This window comes from Podarcis muralis, chromosome 2 (assembly GCF_964188315.1).
Source record: "Podarcis muralis chromosome 2, rPodMur119.hap1.1, whole genome shotgun sequence".
Classification (NCBI taxonomy): Eukaryota; Metazoa; Chordata; class Lepidosauria; order Squamata; family Lacertidae; genus Podarcis; species Podarcis muralis.
Window position 1 is genome coordinate 112,165,806 of NC_135656.1, and position 22,533 is coordinate 112,188,338.

The following is a 22,533-nucleotide window of genomic DNA, read 5'->3' on the forward strand; positions in this document are numbered from 1 at the left end:
TACTCATCGCAAAGCATTGGAAGACACAAGATTTGCCCACACTGGAAGAATGGCAAACGCAACTGATAGATTATATGGAGTTGGCTGAGATGACTGGCAGAATTCGAGACCTGGGAAAGGAGGAGGTGGAAGAGGAGTGGAAGAAGTTTAAAGATTACCTACAAAGACTTTATAAATTGTTTGAATGTTAAGAAAGTGCATGAAGGGAAGGAACTTGGCATCAGCAGTCTAGATGAGAAATGTATGAGAATAAGTTGAACCATAAAGATGAGATTTGAACTAAGGTTATACCTAAACTAAGTAGTTAAGTATTTGATGGAAATATTTAAAGCTAGAGGTATAACACACTAGATTTAGAACATAAGATCTGAAATAAGGCAATAAATTGCGGAATATAATTTTTGTTCGGAGAACGCAGGAAAGGGAGACGTGAGGAAGTCCAGAAGATTTTGAAAAAATGTGTGAAAGGTTGTGATTTGTTATTTCCTTTTTTTATATATAATATCTGTGTTTGTTATATATTTGGTGAATTTCTCTTATTTAAAAATTGCAATAAAATATTTTTTTTAAAAAAGTTTTATTTCAGGCTTCCTCAACCTCGGCCCTCCAGATGTTTTTGGACTACAACTCCCATGATCCCCAGCTAGCAGGACCAGTGGTCAGGGATGATGAGAATTGTAGTCTCAAAACATCTGGAGGGCCGACGTTGAAGAAGCCTGTTTTACTGCATGCCTTGGGACTGAAAAGGAAGAAATGTCCCTCAAAAGTTGCAGTGTGTTTCTAACCCTCCTGCGCTAGGTTCCACTGTGTTAACATGTACAAGACTGTGCTGAAAGTCCATCTCTCTTCTTCAGGAGGCAGTGGGTACAACTAACACCTGTACAGTGGTACCTCAGGTTAAGTACTTAATTCGTTCCGGAGGTCCGTACTTAACCTGAAACTGTTCTTAACCTGAAGCACCACTTTAGCTAATGGGGCCTCCTGCTGCAGTTGCGCCGCCGGAGCACAATTTCTGTTCTCATCCGGAAGCAAAGTTCTTAATCTGAAGCACTATTTCTGGGTTAGCAGAGTCTGTAACCTGATGCGTATGTAAACTGAAGCATATGTAACCCAAGGTACCACTGTACAAGCTTTACAGGAGTCCACAATGCTACCAACCCACCAGTCCACATATGAGTATGTTAGACATTTGTGACCTAAAAGAAAGAACACATCAATTTGGTTCCTTCTCTGGTGACCTAGAAGAAATTCTAATTTTTTACGTGTTTATAAAATTTCTATACCATCTTTCATCCAAAGAAACAAGAAATGTTATGAATTCCTATGAGGAAGCGTAAGAAACCCATTGACCACGGGGGGGGGGGGGGCAGCAAATGAAGACTGCAACTAAGAAGAAGAAGAAGAAGAGTTTGGATTTGATATCCCGCTTTATCACTACCCTAAGAAGTCTCAAAGCGGCTAACAATCTCCTTTCCCTTCCTCCCCCACAACAAACACTCTGTGAGGTGAGTGGGGCTGAGAGACTTCAGAGAAGTGTGACTGGCCCAAGGTCACCCAGCAGCTGCATGTGGAGGAGTGGAGACGCGAACCTGGTTCACCAGATTACGAGTCTACAGCTCTTAACCACTGCACCACACTGGCTCTCTAAGCACATTCATTTGGAAGTACATTGAAATCAATGGCCTTACTGCTGTATAAGCATGACTAGGATTGGGGGTGTTCAGCCTTGATTCTGCCTAACATGGTGCTAACTTTGGGTTTCCAAAGACTGATAATGTTTCCCACTCAGACTCCTTTAGCCTTTCGCTTTCCTTTCTGTACCATTTACATAGCATTTCACGAGCAACAATCCCTCTTCCAGGAAGGATTAGGTTCAAATCCCTGCTCAGCCATGAAGATCACAGTATTATGTGCATAGCCTTATGTGCACCTAAGATAAATATTTTAGGACCAACCCTATTCTCATGATTGTAATCTGTATTAACTGTTTTCATGTACTTTTAAATTGGGACCTCGTGGTAAAAGGCAGGCAATAAATCAAATAATAATAATAGTGCAAGTCACAGTCTCTTAACTTATCCTGAGATCCTAGCAAGAGAGCTTTGACCTTTCCTCACTTCATCTCTACCTCCCTGAGCTGTTTTATTTATCAGACTTATGCATATTCTATCATGTGGACTCAGAGCATGTTACAGCAAGCTTTCCAAGAGAGATGTTTTTGTTGTCAACAATCTCACAATCTAAGTAATTAGGGTTAAAGATAAGTAACATGCATTAAAAACAGCATTTTACAAACAAGTAGAAGTTCAATTTAGGAACTTAATTTTATCCAACGCCCCCAACCAAAGATTGATAACAAAACTGCTAACTGTCCTCTAGGGTACAAAACAGAAATTGGCAAGTCTCTCCTACAACTTGAACACGGCTAGCCGCTATTTTATTTATTTAAGCATTTTCATCCATCTCCCAAAGAAGCTTACAAAGCATTTGGGTACTTGCTCACCCATATATGCCTACCTTCAACTTTTATTTGCTTTCAGGCTCATGAAACCTGGCAGTCTTTGCTCCTAAAAGTTACAGAGTTCTTGTAGCTACTAGATGGGGAGCCAAACCCAAACTAGTCACCTTCTTTCAAAAGGTGCTGGGCTGTGGCACGTACAAGGCAATTTACAAAGGGAACCTAGAACGCCACCAGCTGATATCACCGTTAGCAAAGGAAAGCATGTGATCCAGCCACTTACTGTACAGGGAAAGCCTCACAGCAGCAGAACCCCTCCCCGCCATCCCTTGCTTACATACACCAGCACAATAAGCTAAAAGAGATGTCAGATCTCAGGGCTTGACCTGAAGTTTCTTGGCCGGCTTTCTCAGAGGATTGTGTGACGTCGCAGAGAAAGGAGCCTGGTTCAAGAAACCAGGCTGATTTCTACCTGGCTTGAGTGCCTTTTCTCCATTAGCTTGCGACGGAACCGACATCAACGGAGTCTATCCTCACAGAACTATCCCTTGCTTCACCTCACAGCCCCAAGGATCCAAACACATGCAGGTCGCAGGATCTGGTCCTCAGGAGACCTGGCAATTATGTATCCTCGTGCCACCTCCCAGAGCTTGCCAGCCATAGGAAGCAGAAACATCCTCCCTTCTTCTTCTTTTTCCTCCTCCTCGCCCCCCCTCTCTCTCTATACACACACACACGCTGAACCACAGATTTATTTTTCAAACCTGCCCTCCGTCCTTTCCGCTTCACGTCCGAGAGGGAGCCAATTCCAGCACAAAAATCCTACTTCCGCTCAAATGCAAGGACACTTCCGGTCAAACAAACGACCGTCCAGAAGTCGAGCCACTGACGCACCATAGAGATAGGAATGGGGGAAGGAATGAAGACGAGCCCCCCCCCCGCCACGATCGTCTCTAAATTAATGAGCCGGCTTTTCACTCTTACGCAAATAATAGTAATGATACAGGCGCCGTCAGAACAGAGATGCCAAGTGGCTAAGCAACGCCATTACGCGAAGGCTTTTTGCCGCAGCTTCTATATAGCTCTACCCTTTCTAGCTCTACGCAACTCACTTGCCTCTCTCCCAAGATGGCGGCACTTCCGCTTCCCTCGGCGACCAGAGGGAAAGGAGGGGGGCGGTTTACGGGATTACCGGAATCTTCCCGCTTCTTGTTCCCTCTCACGAAATTCCTTTCTGCCTCCGCCACACCCCTCCGGGTCTACAAAGCTCTGAAGCGGCCGTTGGTGACGAAACCGCCGCCGGCCTCGCGCCTGGAGCGTCTCCTTCCTCCTGCGCCGTCGCGTTCCCCGGCTACTCGCTACAGCGCATGCGCGAGCGCCCCGACAGGACTATTTACGTCTCGCTCTTCCGTTCCCGGCGTATAGCTGGCTATCAAGAGTGCCTGCTTTGCTTTACTCGCGAGCGGTCTCCATGACCGCCTTCACGGGTCTGGTTCCCTCATTCCATAATTTGGGTCGGGATGTGCTTTAAAACAATTCCCCGTATACGAACGGAAGCTTTATTGTTCCTAAATAAATGCTTAAAAGAGCGAAGTGGGAGGAGCTTAATAAACTCACGCCTGCGCCCTGCTCTCCTGACGTCATTACGTTAGCCTTATGACGCAGCTTCCGCCTCATCAAGCGCCCGGCCGTGAAAGGTAACAAAAGGAAGTGAAGCGCTCTGCGGAGTTTGAAGTTGGCGCAGGACAAACACCCTTTGGTGAAGCCAGTTTGCCCGCCATGTTGGTTACAGGCACGGGAAAGCTGCGTTGTCCGCCATGTTTGTTTAGGGCATGCTCCCCTTGTAACCCGAAAACCAATCCTGTCGCCGCCATTTTTGTTTACCCTGTTTCCTAGCAACAGTTTCCAACCTGAACAAAATCCCATTTACCTAGGAGCAAGCCTCGTTAAATTCACTTGGGAATTACTTCTGCCTAGATATGATTGGAATTCTCCTGTGTGTGAATGTAGGAAGTCCAAATATGGGGCGCGCACACAGGCAGAACTTGCATATTATCCCATAATAACCAATGGAAAGCACCAATATCCTTTGTCATTGGGATAAGATGAATGTCTTTAGGGGAGGCATCTCTTGGAGGCATCATCTTTAGCTGAGGCAATTTGGGGGGGGGGGCCTTCTCGGTGGTGGTGCCCCAGTTTTGGAACTCCCCTCTAGGATACAGTTTCCTGAAGACCTGGTTATGTGCCCAGGCATTTGAGGAAATCTTCTGACAGCATCCATGCCTTCAGTTGGCTAGTTGTGGCATGCCTACCTTGTTTTTAATAGCCATATTGCAAATTTGAAACTGATTTAGTTGTCACAGTCACTAAAACTGTTTTAATTAAATAAATAAATATTTTTAAATAAAAAAGTATAGGGATCCCCACCCAGCCTGAGGCAATATAATATTGCAAAAACACCTCTCTCTTCCTTCCCCCATGCAGGCTTCAACAGCTGTTTTCAACAAATGAGGTTATCCGCATTTGTATGCTATGAAAAGTTGCACCGGTATTTCACCCAGTCGTGTAAGATTAGGATGTCTGTATGTATGCATGTAATGACGGGATCTGGTCTACAAATGAGCAATCCCTCAGTTCCCATCAGCCACCAACTCAAGGCGGGGGGCCCTAAGACAGACAACTATTCTCTCAGCACCCCATTTGCAATATGGAGAGAAAAATGATCTACCTTACAGGGTTGTGGTAAGAATTACAATATAATGTACGTGAAACATACTGAAGGCTAAAAAAAGTTTTGCCTAAACTTCCTAAGTCGCCTAGAAACTTACCTGCCTTAGGTAACTAATACAAGAATAATTATTAAATATTATTATTATTATTAGGCAGCCCTTAGCCACTTTCTGCTCTCAATTACTGAAGAATGGAGCAAAGTTTGCAGCTGTAAACATGGTTTCTGTGTGTGTGTGTGTGTGTGTGTGTGTGTGTATTAATAAGGCTTGACCTCAACACTTGCTGTACTCAGATTTGAAATGTACATGGGTTGAAACCCAAATAAATTAATTTGAATAACAAGTAATAACTTATGAGGCACAGCCCATATTCTCTCCAAATCACTGCCAGTTTTTGCCTATGCAATCCGGTCTACACTGTTTCCCACAGCAAGGCGTGGGTGTTGCCTGTCAATCACATTTTTAATCCACCCACCCTTGCTATTGGCCGAGCTGTTCTCATGTCATGATACACTGAGTCAATATGTACCCTCAGTTTACAGCCTGAAACTCATTAGGCCCTGAGGTGGCAGATGCAGGAAGCAGCTACATGTTGTAATACATCTGTACAGTGGCACCTCGGGTTAAGTACTTAATTCGTTCCGGAGGTCCGTTCTTAACCTGAAACTGTTCTTAACCTGAAGCACCACTTTAGCTAATGGGGCCTCCCGCTGCCGCCATACCGCCGGAGCACAATTTCTGTTCTCATCCTGAAGCAAAGTTCTTAACCTGAAGCACTATTTCTGGGTTTGTGGAGTCTGTAACCTGAATCGTATGTAACCCAAGGTACCACTGTATGCGTAATGTAGCCTGCACTAAGCTTGTCTGCTACCCTCAAGTGCTGTGGAGGGTGTTGCCATGTTTCTAACTTTGTACATGAAGGCACAGGCATCGTTTTGTCCTTTGCCTCAGGCAGCATAATATATTGAGCCATCTTTGTATTGCAGAACAATATACAGTGGTACCTCGGGATGCGAACGGGATCCGTTCTGGAGCCCTGTTCGCATCCTGAATAGAACATAAGACGCGACGGCGCTTTTGCACGTGCGTGGGTCGCGTTTTGCCACTTATGCGCATGCGCATGACGTCATTTTGAGCATCTGTGCATGCACGAGCGGCGAAACCTGGAAGTATCGCACTCCGTTACTCCCGGGTTGCCGCAGAGCGTAACCTGAAAACGCTCAACCTGAAGCATATTTAGCCCGAGGTATGACTGTACAGTAGTACCTTATGTTAAGTACTTAATTCGTTCCGGAGGTCCGTACTTAACCTGAAACTGTTCTTAACCTGAAGCACCACTTTAGCTAATGGGGCCTCCTGCTGCTGCCGCGCCGCCAGAGCACGATTTTTGTTCTCGTCCTGAAGCAAAGTTCTTAACCTGAAGCACTATTTCTGGGTTAGCGGAGTCGGTAACCTGAAGCGTATGTAACCCGAGGTACCACTGTATCTCTAATAGGACCATATATATTCCCGGTTGATGATGACCTTTCCCTATTTGTGGAATACCCTTTCTGATGAAATGTATCTGGCTGCCCCATTATTAACATTCAGGAGGAGTTTTAAAACTTTCCAGAGAGAAAATAGCTTAGCTAACAGAATTCTTATCAGCCACCGATGCACAAGAGGAATTATATAGACACATTCCCCAAAGGAGACTGTTTGGAAAACATTTCTCGGGAACTTAGGACTGACTAGGACATATTTGAAAAAGATGTAAGGTCGAAAAAGATCTATAGCTCGTTGTTCTGCAATGTTACTATTCAGTCATTTTTTTACATGTTTGTTCTTTGGAGTCCATTACATTATTCACATTTGTTGGTCTCATCGCTTATTGTGCTTAATGCATAGGAACCCTCGGGGCATATTAATTATACTGTATGGTTGGCAAAAGAAAGAGCAGAAGGACAAGGGTGCTTGGGAGGCAGAGGATTCATGAGCTCAGGAACTGAGCAGGCAGGCAGGGGTAAAAGGTAAAGGTAAAGGGACCATTAGATCCAGTCGAGGCCGACTCTGGGGTTGCGGCGCTCATCTCGCTTTACTGGCCAAGGGAGCTGGCGTACAGCTTCCAGGTCATGTGGCCAGCATGACTAAGCCGCTTCTGGCGAACCAGAGCAGCGCATGGAAACGCCGTTTGCCTTCCCTCCGGAGCTGTACCTATTTATCTACTTGCCCTTTGACGTGCTTTCACGTTGGCAGGAGCAGGGACCGAGCAACGGGAGCTCACCCCGTCACGGGGATTTGAACCGCTGACCTTCTGATCTGCAAGTCCTAGGTTCTGTGGTTTAACCCACAGTGCCACCCACGTCCCACAGGTAGGTAGGGGAAGACAAGCTAAAATGCACCTGATATTAACTGGCCAGCTATATTTGTGGATCAAACCGCACACAGCAGGAGAAAACTATCCTCCCTTTCAAATCAATGAAATTTAACAGGGTCACTGGAGTGGCCAAATTAATCTAGAGAAAATCCCTATTTGATATCAAATATGTGCTTACTTGGCTATAATTATAGAGTACTCTTCAGAGTAGTGAACACTGTATAAAAAAATGAAACAATTAATTAATCCTCATCGGACCAAGACAAGAAATCAGCAGTGAGCATTTGAATTCCTCTGCCCACTTACAGACCTATTCCCAAACTGCTATGTGAAAATATGTGTTTAAGCTGCCATCTAAAAAAAAACAAAAGTCAGGGAAAGAGGGAGTTCCACAAATGGGGGGCTACCACAGAGAAGACCTTCTCCTGCTTCGCCCTGTAACAGGCCACCCCTGCTGTTGGGACCACACAAAGGGAGATATGGGAAGAGGCATTCCATCGGGTAATGATTATCTCTGTTTTCCCGCAATAACATCCCCATCATCAGAAACACTGCTTCCTTTGTTTGCTCTCAGGGCCCCTGGTTATGCTTGGTAGGGTCTTTCTGGATTTCAATCTCTGCCTCTGCTGTGAGGCACAGGGCAGCCCAGGCTGGACTCTAGACCCCAGAGAGCTAAACATTTAACAGGCAGGGGGCAAAGGTGAGCCTTGCAGGATGTTCCCTGCAGAGGTGGATTCTCCAAGTGCCTGCCATTCCCGCAATGGAGGGTCTGTGGTGCTATCTCTTCTACTTCTACGGGGTCCTTGTGGACGCTCTCTCCTTGTGTGATGGTCCCGCGAAGCTGCATGCCAGCGAGCTGAACCGAGATCAGGTAGTTGAAGCCGATGGAGGGCAGCTGGGGTTGACAGCAGGTGGAAGCCTCTTAAATGTCCTGAAGGAGCGTCTCCACCCCCATCGTTCAGCCCGGACACTGAAGTCCAGCTCCAAGGGCCTTCTGGCGGTTCCCTCATTGCAAGAAGTGAGGTTACAGGGAACCAGGCAGAGGGCCTTCTTGGTAGTGGCGCCCGCCCTGTGGAACACCCTCCCTTCAGATGTGAAGGAAATAAGCAGCTATCCTATCTTTAAAAGACATCTGAAGGCAGCCCTGTTTAGGGAAGTTTTTAATATTTAATGCTGTATTGTTTTTAACACTCAATTGGGAGCCGCCCATTATTAAAATGCTTCTGTGTTCAAGCAGGTAGAACCCTTGAAGAATGAGGAGACCTTCATCCAGCATTTGGGGGGTGGGGAGACAAAATGCACATGATTATTATCACTATTAATCCTACTATTATTTTTCCATCACAGTGGAATCTTGGTTCTCGAACACTGAAAACCTGGAAGTAAGTGTTCCGGTTTTCAAACGTTTTTCAGAACCCAAAGGTCTGATGCGGCTATCAGCTATTGTTTCCGGTGCTCTTATACCAATCGGAAGCCACGCTTTGGTTTTCGAACGTTTCGGGAGTTGAATGGACTTCCGGAACGGATTATGTTCAAGAACCAAGGTACCACTGTATTTTTTTATCCCCCCACCCCCAGTAGAGGAGGTTTATCACAGGTGGATTTAAGGAAGTGCAACAGCTTTGGTCGTGCTGGTGCGGAGCCTCAGGGGCACTGCAACCATTGTGTAGGATGGAAGGCAAGAGGTGGGGGATGGCGAATTTAGGCATTGCTGCTGAAAGTTGAGACCTGACATTGGTTTCAGGGGTCTCGCAGGAGGTGGAAAGGGGAAGAAAGTCTCATTGTGCAAGCAGACCTCATTCTGTACACACGTACATCAATGAGTGTCATGTTTAATTCCACCCCCTGTCCTTTGCTTTTTCATTATTTTAATCAGGTTTTTTTTGGGGGGGCCCTTTGGGGCTTTGTTTGTGATGTGGCTGTTTCCTGCATTTATGATGTATAGCCAACTAACTTTTACTCAGAGTAGACCCATTAAAATTAATGTGCCTAAGTTAGGCATAGCCATTAATTTTAATGTAAGGCTGTCATATGTCCAGAATTTCCCGGACATATCTGAGATTTGTCCAGACGGAATTTCTGAAAATCAGTAAAATGTTCGGGAAGAACCAGGCGTATGGCAACCCATGTCGGAAGTGTTGATTTTTTGCCAAATTTCCTTTTAAAAAAATAGCTAAAAAACGTCATTGGGGGGGGGGAGCTCAACAACTTTTGTATCCAGATTTTCACTTTTTGAAATATGGCAACCCTATTTTAATGGCTCTCCTCTGAGTAGGCATAACAGTGGCCATGGCCATGTAGGTGGGGGTTCTTAGCATCACCATTTTCTTCTTCTGTGAAATGGGTATTTTGTGGTGCCCGTTATACATTATCAGGTCTGGAAACGATGCCTTATGAGGAACGGCTAAGGGAGCTGGGCATGTTTAGCCTGGAGAAGAGGAGGTTAATGGGTGATATGATAGCCATGTTCAAATATCTAAAAGGATGTCATATAGAGGAGGGAGAAAGGTTGTTTTCTGCTGCTCCAGAGAAGCGGACACGGAGCAATGGATCCAAACTACAAGAAAGAAGATTCCACCTAAACATTAGGAAGAACTTCCTGACAGTAAGAGCTGTTCGACAGTGGAATTTGCTGCCAAGGAGTGTGGTGGAGTCTCCGTCTTTGGAGGTCTTTAAGCAGAGGCTTGACAACCATATGTCAGGAGTGCTCTGATGGTGTTTCCTGCTTGGCAGGGGGTTGGACTCAATGGCCCTTGTGGTCTCTTCCAACTCTATGATTCTATGATTCTAGGTTTTGAAATGTGCCCTGGGCCCAAGAAGGTTGGGTACACCTTGGGAAAGAGCCGCCCAAGTTAAAAGACACGCTTTTTGCATGTAACATGTAGTTTGGCCCAAGGCCAAGACATTTTGGCATCTGAGGCGAACCACAAAATGTGCCCCCACCCGCAGCTAGGGAAGAAGGGATGAGTGAAGGTCTACACCAAGAACAAGGGAGAAATTAATTTCTACTTTGGGAATAAGGGGGAAGTAAAGATCTATACAGTGGTACCTCGGGTTAAGAACTTAATTCATTCTGGAGATCCGTTCTTAACCTGAAACTGTTCTTAACCTGAAGCACCACTTTAGCTAATGGGGCCTCCCGCTGCCACCACCACATGATTTCTGTTCTCATCCTGAAGCAAAATTCTTAACCCGAGGTACTATTTCTGGGTTAGCGGAGTCTGTAACCTGAAGCGTCTGTAACCTAAAGCGTCTGTAACCCGAGGTACTACTGTACTGAAAACAAGGTGTGGGAATCAAACCAACCTTATCCAATGGTTGAAGTGAGAATTAAAGGTCATGTCACTGCAGAAGAAGCAGGTGACGCATTCCTTGGAGGCTGAATCTGCTGCCCCTGTGGATCCTGCCACCTGAGGCAGCTGCCTCACCTTGCCTCATGGGTGTGCTGGCCCTGCTTTGTCCCCAGGTGTGACTCAGTTCTCCCCTTTGCAGTATATCGGCAGGTGGTTCTTCATTGCAGCAGCTGCGGCATCACCTTCCTCACTGGAGACGTTCGCCAGCACTGACAGCAGCATCTTCAGCATGACACAAACCAGCAGCCCAGAGCAGTTGCAACTGGAAGCTGCCATCCGACTGTGAGTTCCTTTTCCCCTTTGGCCCTTTCCCCGCAAAACACACTACTTTCCCAGGGAACCCAGGCTGAGCAAAGGCTCTCCAGGGCCGGTGTAGGGAAATAACAAAGAAGAGTGTTTCTCAAGCATGTGCAGAGCACAGAACTCGAGATGTTTCGACAAGGCAAAAGATCCAAATGGGACTCTCTATGTAGGACTCCCCACCTGCTCTGTGGATACCTTGAGGGGAGGGGGAGTTCAGAGATTTTGTAGGAGAGGATCCCCCAAGTTGGTAGTGTTGTAGAAAAAATTGGAGTTGGCTTTTACACTCCAACTCCCCTCAAAGGATTCAGTGTCCCCTAAGTCCGTTATCGGTCAGAGAATCGAATCCTGTTGCTCGGTCCCTGCTCCTGCCAACCTAGCAGTTTGAAAGCACATCAAAGTGCAAGTAGATAAATAGGTACCACTCCGTTGGGAAGGTAAACAGCATTTCCGTGCGCTGCTCTGGTTCGCCAGAAGCAGCTTAGTCCTGCTGGCTACATGACCCGGAAGCTGTACGCCGGCTCCCTTGGCCAATAAAGCGAGATGAGCGCCACAACCCCAGAGTCGGCCACGACTGGACCTAATGGTCAGGGGTCCCTTTACCTTTACCTAAGTCCGTTATCAGTCAGAGAGAAATGGATGGAAGCAGGAACCACTCTGAGCAAGGAAGATATTTATTTTTCTGTTGCAACAGTGCCTCCGCCCCGCTTTGCAAGGAGGCAAGGACCCAGAACAAGATGTACAAGAACTTTTAAAGGCTTTAGAAATTGCCCAATCTCTTAGCCAAAAACCAGCCAAAAGCAGCACACAAGCATCACAGAAGGAGGTGGGTCTACAACAGAAATTTGCGTGTGTAACTCATCTCCTGTCTGTCAAGGTACCTGAGAATGTTTGCTGGCTATTGTTTCCTGGCTAGTCAGGGCTGTTTCTCCCAAATGGTAAATACCTACTGATACACAGTAGATTCTCTTTTGACAGGTCTGCTTTGCCTTTAACAAATACTTGCCAGACCGATTTGCAGGATCTGCAAGTGAAAGAAAATATTGGAAAAGGTTTCCCAAGATGAGAGGAAATGGCCTCGGGATTGCTCAAATGAACTCAAATGAAGCGTAATTTTCTCAGGGAATATTTCCTAAATTTTGAAAGGCGACAGATTGGTTTTCTGTGGAGTATGTTTCCCCAATGTGTGTGCACCCTAAGTTTTAAATTAACAGTAGACACCCCCAGTCCTTGCAGAAGAATACTGGGAGGAGGTCACACCAAAAAAGGCCAGGTCCTTGCGCTGGTGCTTACAATGGAAGAACCAACACCAGGAGTTGGCATCATTGGGCATTTGCCAAGGCCCCACTGCCACTCTGGAGATGCCTGCCTTTGCTGTTGTTGGCTAATCTCCTATGTTTTCTGGACATGCATCGCCCACATGCCTTCTGCTGTGCGCCTGAAGGTGTGCAGTCTGGGAGTCATTCTGTACTCGCAGCTGTCCATGGAGGCGCAGGTCAATTCTGTGTCCAGGGCAGTTGTTTTCCAGCTCCATCTGGTACGCAGGCTGAGACCCTACCTGCCCATAGACTGTCTCGCCAGAGTGGTGCATGCTCTGGTTATCTCTCGCTTGGACTACTGCAATGCACTCTACGTGGGGCTACCTTTGAAGGTGACCCGGAAACTACAACTAATCCAGAAAGCAGCAGCTAGACTGGTGACTGGGCGCGGCCGCCAAGACCACTTAACACCGGTCTTGAAAGACCTACATTGGCTCCCAGTACGTTTCCGAGCACAATTCAAAGTGTTGGTGCTGACCTTTAAAGCCCTAAACGGCCTCGGCCCAGTATACCTGAAGGAGCGTCTCCACCCCCATCATTCTGCCTGGACACTGAGGTCCAGCACCGAGGGCCTTCTGGTGGTTCCCTCACTGCGAGAAGCCAAGTTACAGAGAACCAGACAGAGGGCCTTCTCGGTAGTGGCGAATGCCCTCCCACCAGATGTCAAAGAGAACAACAACTACCAGACTTCTAGAAGGCATCTGAAGGCAACCCTGTTTAGGGAAGCTTTTAATATTTGATGGACTACTGTATTTTAATATTTTGTTGGAAGCTGCCCAGAGTGGCTGGGGAAACCCAGCCAGACGGGCAGGGTATAAATTCTTCTTCTTCTTCTTCTTCTTCTTCTTCTTCTCTGTGGGGGGTGGGGGTGGGGAGCCGTATCACTGTCCTTCCATAGCCCTTTTCTTCCATCTGTCCAAATCACTTTTTTTCAAGGGAAAATCTAGATGGGTACTTTGCCAAAGATGCATGTTGTAGCTATGAGAAATCCTGGTATTTAATTGAGTGTATTGTTGGAGTGATATTGAAAAATATGCAGGATTTAAAAATAAATTAAGAGGTAACATGTTAAGAGGGGCCCCCCAAGGCCTCTCAGTTGTCTCTGATGCCCTGCCTTACAAAACCTACCTCAAAGAATGCATTACATTTGGCTGTTTAGCCATCTATCCATCTCTCTCTCTCTCTCTCTCTCTCTCTCTCTCTCTCTCTCTCTCTCAGGAAGACAGGCCAATGTGTTCCCAGATCATGGATTTACTTACTTAAGGAGCAGAGTGCTGATCTGGCTACAGAAGGTAAGGCAGAACTTCCTTTTCTAATGGCCCCTTTGATAAGCCCACTCTCAAAGCTGAGCTCAGAACAGGACTGGCCCTCTCAGCAGGCAGAGGGAGGAGCGTTGCAGGTAGGGAGAAGCAGCCGCAAGGTGTTTAGGGGGCAGGACTGCGAGTGTCATGTGGCCTGCCGACTGCATACCTCAGGAGCCACTGAAGACACTGCCCGTGTTGTTGTTTTTCCGAGGTAGTCCTTTTAGTTATTTGCTGTTCAAGTCCTTTTGCGTTTTGAAAGTGGTAACGTTCCTGTTCACGGGGATTAAGTTAAACTCTTAAGAAAATTCTACAGTGGAAGGAGAACTTCTTACAATCGCCCTCTGAAAATAAAACATTCACTTGTCAGCTAGCAGAGACCAGGAGCTAAAGCAGTAAGAGCAGAAATCCATGTTTCAATTACCATATTTTTTGCTCTATAAGACTCACTTTTTCCCTCCTAAAAAGTAAAGGGAAATGTGTGTGCATCTTATGGAGCGAATGCAGGCTGCGCAGCTATCCCAGAAGCCAGAACAGCAAGAGGGATTGCTGCTTTCACTGCGCAGCGATCCCTCTTGCTGTTCTGGCTTCTGAGATTCAGAATTTTTTCTTTCTTGTTTTCCTCCTCCAAAAACTAGGTGCGTCTTGTGGTCTGGTGCGTCTTATAGAGCGAAAAATACAGTAGGTGGAGAGGTTTTGGTTTCTGTCCCACAGAGACCACAGCAGCCCCACTTTGATGCTCTTTGTTCTCCAACTTACACATGTCAAATAACCCTCCTCCCAAGTAGCACATAGTGCGCTTTGGTTTCTTCTTTAGGCACAGGGTTGCATCTAATGGAAGTGTTTGAATGCATCCAGCATAGGTGCATTTTTTGTGTAGTTATACTGCACTGCCAGACAAATATCAAATGTAGTTTAAACAAACGGTATTAGAAATAGATGCCGCTCCCCAACCTCCCATGTTTCGGGGGGGAAAGTCGCTCCAGTCTACAAAGTATTTTTGGTAGCAACAATCTCAACAAAACTAGTTGTTTGTTTGGTAAACTTTGTTTAGACACTGCCCGTGTAGACCTAAGACTAATCCGCAAGTCCAGCCAGCTTCTCTGTGTGGTAATGGGAGGAGAATGTCATCTTGTCCATCTCCTCCTGCAGCAAAATGTCTCGGGCCAGCCCCAGTTCAGAAAAATAGCATGGTATAGCCAGTGTTAGCAAATGAGAAATGAAAGCTAGGAGCTAAACGGCACCTTAAACCTAGGTAATGGGCGCAGCAACGGACTGTCTAGGCACACTTTTTTTAATAACAAGAATACAAAGCTGAAAATGAGTGGACTGCGCTAAAATATTCTACAGTGGTGCCCCGCAAGACGAATGCCTCGCAAGACGAAATACTCGCTAGACGAAAGGGTTTTCCATTTTTTTAGTTGTTCCGCAAGACGAATTTCCCTATGGGCTTGCTTCACAAGAGGAAACGTCTTGCGAGTTCTTGCGAGTTTGTTTCCTTTTTCTTAAAGCCGCTAAGCCGTTAATAGCCGCTAAGCCATTAATAGCCGCTAAGCCGCTAATAGCCGCTAAGCCGCTAATAGCCGCTAAGCCGCTAATAGCCGCTAAGCCACTAAGCCGTGCTTCGCAAAACGAAAAAACCGCAAGACGAAGAGACTCGCGGAACGGATTAATTTCGTCTTGCGAGGCACTACTGTATTCGTTTTCACATGGTCTAGTCCTTCCCCTGCCCACCCCCCTAATATTCTTAAGAGGGTCTCTTCTCCAGTCCGCAGAGAGTAGCTTGACATGGGGAGGCAGGAAAAGGTCCTCCTTTCCTTCCACTCTGCAGTTTTAATAGGCGCAGTACCACACCCAGAGCTCAGAAACTGCTCGCACTAATGAAATTCTCCATCCAAAATGCACCTAGAACAATGGGAGTTTTGAACGTTGGGTATATCCCAATACCATGTTTGAACCCTGTGCCCCAGGTTTTCTGTTTTTGTATATCCCTACTGGGACTGAGGTGGCATTAAATCCTGCTGCATTTGGGTGGCGCTGTGGGTTAAACCACAGAGCCTAGGACTTGCCAATCAGAAGGTCGGCGGTTCGAATCCCCGCGACGGGGTGAGCTCCCGTTGCTTGGCCCCTGCTCCTGCCAACCTAGCACATCAAAGTGCAAGTAGATAAATAGGTACCGCTCCTGCGGGAAGGTAAACGGCGTTTCCGTGCGCTGCTCTGGTTCACCAGAAGCGGCTTAGTCATGCTGGCCACATGACCCAGAAGCTGTACGCTGGCTCCCTCAGTCAATAAAGCGAGATGAGCGCCGCAACCCCAGAGTCGTCCACAACTGGACCTAATGGCCAGGGGTCACTTTAACCTTTAGTTTTACTAGGCCTGGGGTGGCATTAAATCCTTCTGCGTTTGGCTACGTGCCCCAGTTACCCACAGGGAACTAGGGTGCAAAGCCAGACTGAGCAGTCCTGCTTCACTGTCTGCATGCTCTGCCTCCCTGCAAAGTGAACTATCTCAACGTGAGTTGGGCTTCCAGGATATTGATAAAGGTAAAGGTAAAGGGACCCTGACCATTAGGTCCAGTCGTGGACAACTCTGGGTTTGCGGCGCTCATCTTGCTTTATTGGTCGAGGGAGCCGGCGTTCAGCTTCCAGGTCATGTGGCCAGCATGACTAAGCCGCTTCTGGTGAACCAGACTAGCGCACGGAAACACCGTTTACCTTCCCGCCGGAGTGGTACCTATTTATCTACTTGCACTTTGACGTGCTTTCAAACTGCTAGGTTGGCAGGAGCAGGGACTGAGAAACGGGAGCTCACCCCGTCACTTGGATTTGAACCGCTGACCTTCAGATTGGCAAGTCCTAGGCTCTGTGGTTTAACCCATAGCGCCACCCTCAATTTACCTCTGCATTCAGTTGCTTGAATTTGTTTGGCATGTACCTCGACTTGAGTAAATAGGTTCTTTTTCTCACCCACGTTCTGAAGTGGTATAGTCCTGGGAAGGCTGCACCATGGAAATCTGTGTGTCCCATCTCTCTTGACCTATGAACATGTTTCTTTCTCTCCGACTTCCCCACTCCAGGCCGCCCTCACATGAGGACAGAGCTGTTCTCTGGCAAGTGCCCCGACTCTATCATTGTCCAGGAAACAGACCGAGACTACCAGAGGATCCTTCTCTATTGTGAGTCCCTCATCCACAGATGTCTGAGCTGGGGAGCTTAATTGGGTTAGAGCTGGGGTCAGCAAACTTTTTCAGCAGGGGGCCGCTCCACTGTCCCTCAGACCTTGTGGGGGGCCGGACTATATTTTTTTGGGGGGGGAATGATCGAATTCCTATGCCCTACAAATAACCCAGAGATGAGGGTCCCCGATTATAAAATCATAGAAAACGGGAGATACATAGCCACTCCAGCAACATATCTCTATTTCCTCGCATCCAGAAACGCAAGAAGGGCTTTCACTCTTGCTAGAAGCTCAGCCTTGCCCTCACCGGTTCTGGAAGTCTCCTATAGAAGAGACTTTGCGCCTGCCCATTAGGGGAAATAGGAAGCCCCAAACACATACCGTATTTTTCGCTCCATAAGACGCACCTGACCATAATATGCACCTAGTTTTTAGAGGGGGAAAGCAAGATAAAAAAAATATTCTGCACAGAGCATGTAAGCGGCTCTCGCTTTTCTTGCTTTAAACCCTTCCGTCCCTCCGCCCACTTCTCCGAGAAGCCAGCAGAGCAAGCTGCGCAGCTCTCGCTGAAGCCAGCAGAGCAAGAGCGATAGCTGTGGAGTGCCTTTTCTGCTGGCTTCCCAGCAAAGCGGGATGAGAGACGAAAGGGAGCCCTTACAAGGGAGCTGGCTTTTCCGGGAGGTGGGGGAAAGGACAGAGGGCATCCCGTCAGTCCCTTCTCCCACCTTGCGGAAAATCCAGCAAGAGCCACACACACGCTCTCTTTAAAGAGAGCACGGCTACAGCAAGAGCCTCCCGCCTGCATTCGCTCCATAAGACGCACACACATTTCACCTTACTTTTTAGGAGGAAAAAAGTGTGTCTTATGGAGCGAAAAATACGGTATTTTTTAAAAGTCCTTTTTATGCTGACATTTGTAGAGACACCGTTGATCCTTTGCTGAAGAGGCTCGCTGATCTTTCAGACAAGTCTAACCCAGAGATGCATTTTAAATAAAAGCACACATTCCACTCATGTAAAAACATGCTGATTCCTGGACTGTCCGCGGGCCGGATTTAGAAGGCGATTGGGCCAAATCTGGCCCCCGGGCCTTAGTTTGCCTACCCATGGGTTAGGGTAACGAATCTTGGAATTAAAATGTCCTTGCATTTGAGCTGCGCTCGTCCTCTCTCCCCAGCCCGAGTCCTCCACCCTGCTGAGGGCTGTATTTCTGATTTCAAAGGCAAAGCTTCCTGCCTTGACATGAACGAATTCCTGCTTATACCCAGGACCCAAGGTAGGTATTACTAGTGAACTGGGTAATGCTTTACCTGTTGTTGCAGCTTTTCCGCTTTTAGCATCTCTCAGATGGAGGGTGGCCACATATACATCACCCCAAAAAGAGGACAAAAGAAAACACAGATAGGTTCACTTATACAGTGGTACCTTGGTTCTCAAACTTAATCCGTTCCGGAAGTCCGTTCCAAAAACCAAAGCGTTCCTAAACCAAAGCACGCTTTCTCATAAAAAGCAATGCAAAATGGATTAATCCGTTCAGGGCTTTTAAAAATAACCCCCCAAAAACAGCAATTTAACAATTAAACTATTTTACTATCTAACGAGACCGTTGACCCATAAAATGAAAGCAATAATCAATGTACTGTACTACAAAATAAATAAGACAGTATTGTAGATGATAAAAATTAAAATTAAATGACAGTCATTGTTTGGGCCGGGGGTTTTTATCCATTTCCGCAGTCACACAACCAATAAGTAGCTGAACTGGGCTCCACCCAGTGGCAAAAACAAATTAAACAAAAAAGACTCAAAAACGCAAAATAAATAGTTTAAAAAAAAAGCGCCAAAGATAATCCGTTCTGGAAGTCCGTTTGACTTCTGAAATGTTCGCAAACCAAGGCGCAGCTTCTGATTTGTGTAGGTGCTCTGGAAACAATAGCCAACAGCTGCATCGGACGTTCGGTTTCTGAAAAATGTTCGGAAACTGGAACACTTTCTTCCAGGTTTTCAGCGTTTGAGAACCAAGGTACCACTGAATATGGATTGATGCAAACTTGGAAATAATTATTAGGATTTAGATAGCAGTACCGTACAACATGTCTCTCACCACGGTGGGGAAGACCACTCAGTCTGTTCCCCAGGTGGTAACAGCCGATGGGCAACTTCCAAGCCCCCTCCCCATGCTTCTTTCTTTTGCACCTCCAAACTGGATTTGGACTGGAGAGCTCTTCCGATGGAGGACTATTCCTAACAGAGGGCTGTCCTTTGCAATGTAGGGCACCTAGTCAACCTTAGTCAGATGTGACTGCTCCTTTCTACAGAAGCTGTTTCCAAAGCACCCCAAAATCAAGATTGTGTACCCCACACTTGCCCTAAGCAAAGTGATATCTTGTCATTATAGCTCAGCTACAACATCCCAGAGATAGAGGAGAGCAAGATATCTTGCCCGTGACACACCCGGCTATGAAAACAACTTCACATTCCCATCCCTCGTTCTGCCCTGCAGACTCAAAATTCACTTCTGGATTCCAAAGACCAGAGTCAGAACTAACTTTGCAAACGTTTGTGTACTAATCCTCATTGGCCTTCTCTCTTTCTCTCTTTCAGGTGCCTGTGAATTCCAAGCATTTTGACCTCAAACTCCTTGGGTAAGATAAGCCATCCTGTCCCCAACCCAAATACATATTTAACTTCCCTACCATCCTAAAATCACCATCTCCCTGTGGTTTGAGTCAAACCTTAGGGTGCCTAATAGTAAAGAAATGTCCCTGATCCTATAGATCAGCGTTGGCTTCTAGCTCACTTTTTTCTTCTTAGAGTAAATTTTATTAGATTTTATAAAGAGAGATACAAAGATGGTGATCAAATATATTTTTTGGCCAAACTAATACGTTGATCTAGGTAAAATTAAAATATAGATCCAGAGGAAAAGAAGGGGAAAAGAAAGAGAGAGGGGGGGGGGAAGGAGGGAGAAGGATTAAAAGAGAGAGAAAATAAATAAATAAGGTTAAAATACTAAAGCACTTCTGGTTCTTCATCTGTCAGCTATATATAAACAATATTCAACTCATCTTCTCCAATATAACACTCAGCACAACTACTTTTTATAAGTAAACATTCTCTTCAGCATTCAAACCCAAATGCCATTACAGTCATGCCTTGGAAGCTGAACGCCTTGCAACTCGAACGTTTTGGCTCCCAAACACCACAAACCCAGGAGCTTCCTGCAGCCAATTGGAAGCCACGCCTTGGTTTCCAAACATTTTGGAAGTTGAACGGACTTCCGGAACGGAGTCCTTTCGACATCCAAGATACAACTGTATTTCTTTTTCACACCAAAAGCACTCAGGGCTGATTTCCTTAAAAATGGATAGGTTTGATCTTCTTGCAGTCCATGGGACTCTCAAGAGTGTTCTCCAGCACCATAATTCAAAAGCATCAATTCTTCGGCGATCAGCCTTCTTTATGGTCCAGCTCTCACTTCCATACATCACTATTGGGAAAACCATAGCTTTAACTATACGGACCTTTGTTGGCAAGATGATGTCTCTGCTTTTTAAGATGCTGTCTAGAATGGGAATTAGTAGACCCAATTTGCTCACGTTCATTAATTTTAATGGCGCTACTCTTGAGTGGAACTTAGTTCAGTGCCACCCAAAGGAAGATGCCTCATTCAGACAACCGGCCAAGCTAGCTCACTGGCTGGCTCTGGCTTTTCAGGGTTTCAGGCAGGAGACAATCATAGTCCTGGCCTGGAGATGCTGGGGACTGAACCTGGGACCTTCTGCATGCAGGGCAGCTGTGTTGTCACTGAGCTACAGCCCTTCCCCAGCTTGCAGGCGAACGTCTGTGGCTCAGCGATATCAGCCTGCCTCTGGAATGCAGGGTTGCGTTGTGAATTCTTCTCCAGGGTGTGTTGTTCTCTGGGTCACAGCCTCAAGTTCACGCAGGGGAAACCAGGAGGGCCTTAGCAAAAGGGCCAGAGCTCAGTCAGTAGAAGTGTTCAAAATTATGAAGAGCATGGGGGCAGAACGGTTTTTCTCCATCTCTCAATACTGCCGGAACCCGGTCTCATCAACTGAAGCTGAATCTCGCAAGCTTCAGGCAAAAGAAAGGCATTCCGCTCCCACAGGAAGTAGTGATGACGGGCAGTGACTCAGGGTGGTTGTGAAAGAGGAGTAGACGAATTCATGAAGGATGAAGCAATCAATGGCTACTAGATGAGACTCAAAACATTTGTGTCAGTACACGTTTAACGCTGCACCATGGTTAGGTTGGAAAAGGCAGAGGAGGGGAGATTTGCATACAAAGCCCAGCAGAAAAAGGATTGTACAACAAGCCTCCAGGGCGCTCCTGATCTCGTAACAGACGCCGGGAGTCACCGACAGGCAATTTTGCTTTCTGGTATCTACTTACCAGATCCAGTTCCCCAGTTGCTCACGAAACCAATGAAATAGGAAACCTCAGATTCTTTCAGTACCAACCCTCCTCATTCCTTCCTTTCTTGTTTTCACCTCAGCTTTGGACCCGCTGCGCCTGGACTTAACCGTATACAGAAGTTCGTTTGCCTCACTCACTGGGGATGCGGGTGGTTTTACACGTCTTGTGGTGTTGAATAAAATTCCTTTGAGCCAAAAGTGGACTTCCAGGTCTCTGTGTCCGGCCTCTGGGATTCTCCTCAGACCACGCACTTCCTCAAGTGCTTCTGCCTGGCTGGAATGTGTCCCTGAACTGCGGTAACGCCTCTTGCTTGTCTGCATGGAGAGGTGTGTGCTTGTGTGTAGGTGTGTGTGTGTGGATAGAAACCCAACTTTTGTGTGGCTAGAATGCAGCAAACACAGGACGCGGGTGGCGCTGTGGGTTAAACCACAGAGCCTAGGACTTGCCGATCAGAAGGTCGGCGGTTCGAATCCCCGCAACGGGGTGAGCTCCCGTTGCTCGGTCCCTGCTCCTGCCAACCTAGCAGTTCGAAAGCACGTCAAAGGGCAAGTAGATAAATAGGTACCGCTCTGGCGGGAAGGAAAACAGCGTTTCCGTGCGCTGCTCTGGTTAGTCATGCTGGCCACATGATCCGGAAGCTATACACCGGTTCTTTAAAAAAAGGGGGGGGGAGGGAGAATGCAGCAAACTCCACCAAGCAGTGAAGGATAGCTCAGTTGGCAGAGCACAAGACTTAATTGGCAGGGTTCGAGCCCCCATGTTGGGCAAAAATATTCCTGCACTGCAGGAGGTTGGACTAAATGATCCCTGTGGTTCCTTCCAGCTCTATGATTCTGTGATTAGTCACATCAGTTGCTCCTCCCATATTTTGTCTGGCGTCACCCACTACTAGCATGGTCCCCACAAAGGAATTCGGCCAAAAGTATTTTCACCCCGCCACCCTGCTATAGTATTTTATTGCATACAATTCCATACAATAAAATACAAAACAAAACAAGAAAATAAAAAAGCAATAAAAATGCAATTAAAAATCGACATGAATATTTCGCATGATGTATGAGCTGCCACGTTCCACCACACACAGTGTTAATGAATGAAGTTTG

The 22,533-nt window shown here is 46.6% G+C and overlaps 2 protein-coding genes across 8 annotated transcripts in view; one reads left to right on the forward strand and one right to left on the reverse strand.

The window, feature by feature from the left end:
* BAG6 (BAG cochaperone 6) overlaps window positions 1-4,034 on the reverse strand; it is a 31,699-nt gene extending 27,665 nt beyond the window's left edge. For 3 of the 7 annotated variants that reach the window (XM_077921019.1, XM_028719903.2, XM_077921015.1), the window contains exon 1: window positions 3,575-4,033. The gene's annotated coding sequence lies outside the window, so the exon portion shown is untranslated. Of the gene's footprint in view, window positions 1-3,222; window positions 3,356-3,570 lie in introns of those variants that run through there. The other 4 variants (XM_077921021.1, XM_077921013.1, XM_077921009.1 and 1 more) reach the window with 3 other exon arrangements.
* Window positions 4,035-8,226: 4,192 nt separating this feature from the next.
* On the forward strand, window positions 8,227-21,627 carry APOM (apolipoprotein M). The gene is made up of 7 exons (XM_028719904.2): window positions 8,227-8,414; window positions 11,036-11,178; window positions 13,734-13,807; window positions 16,893-16,991; window positions 18,171-18,269; window positions 19,598-19,638; window positions 21,510-21,627. The coding sequence occupies exons 1-6, from the start codon at window positions 8,304-8,306 to the stop codon at window positions 19,621-19,623; spliced, it is 552 nt and encodes a 183-aa protein (XP_028575737.2). The 5' UTR covers window positions 8,227-8,303; the 3' UTR covers window positions 19,624-19,638; window positions 21,510-21,627.
* Window positions 21,628-22,533: the final 906 nt, after the last annotated feature.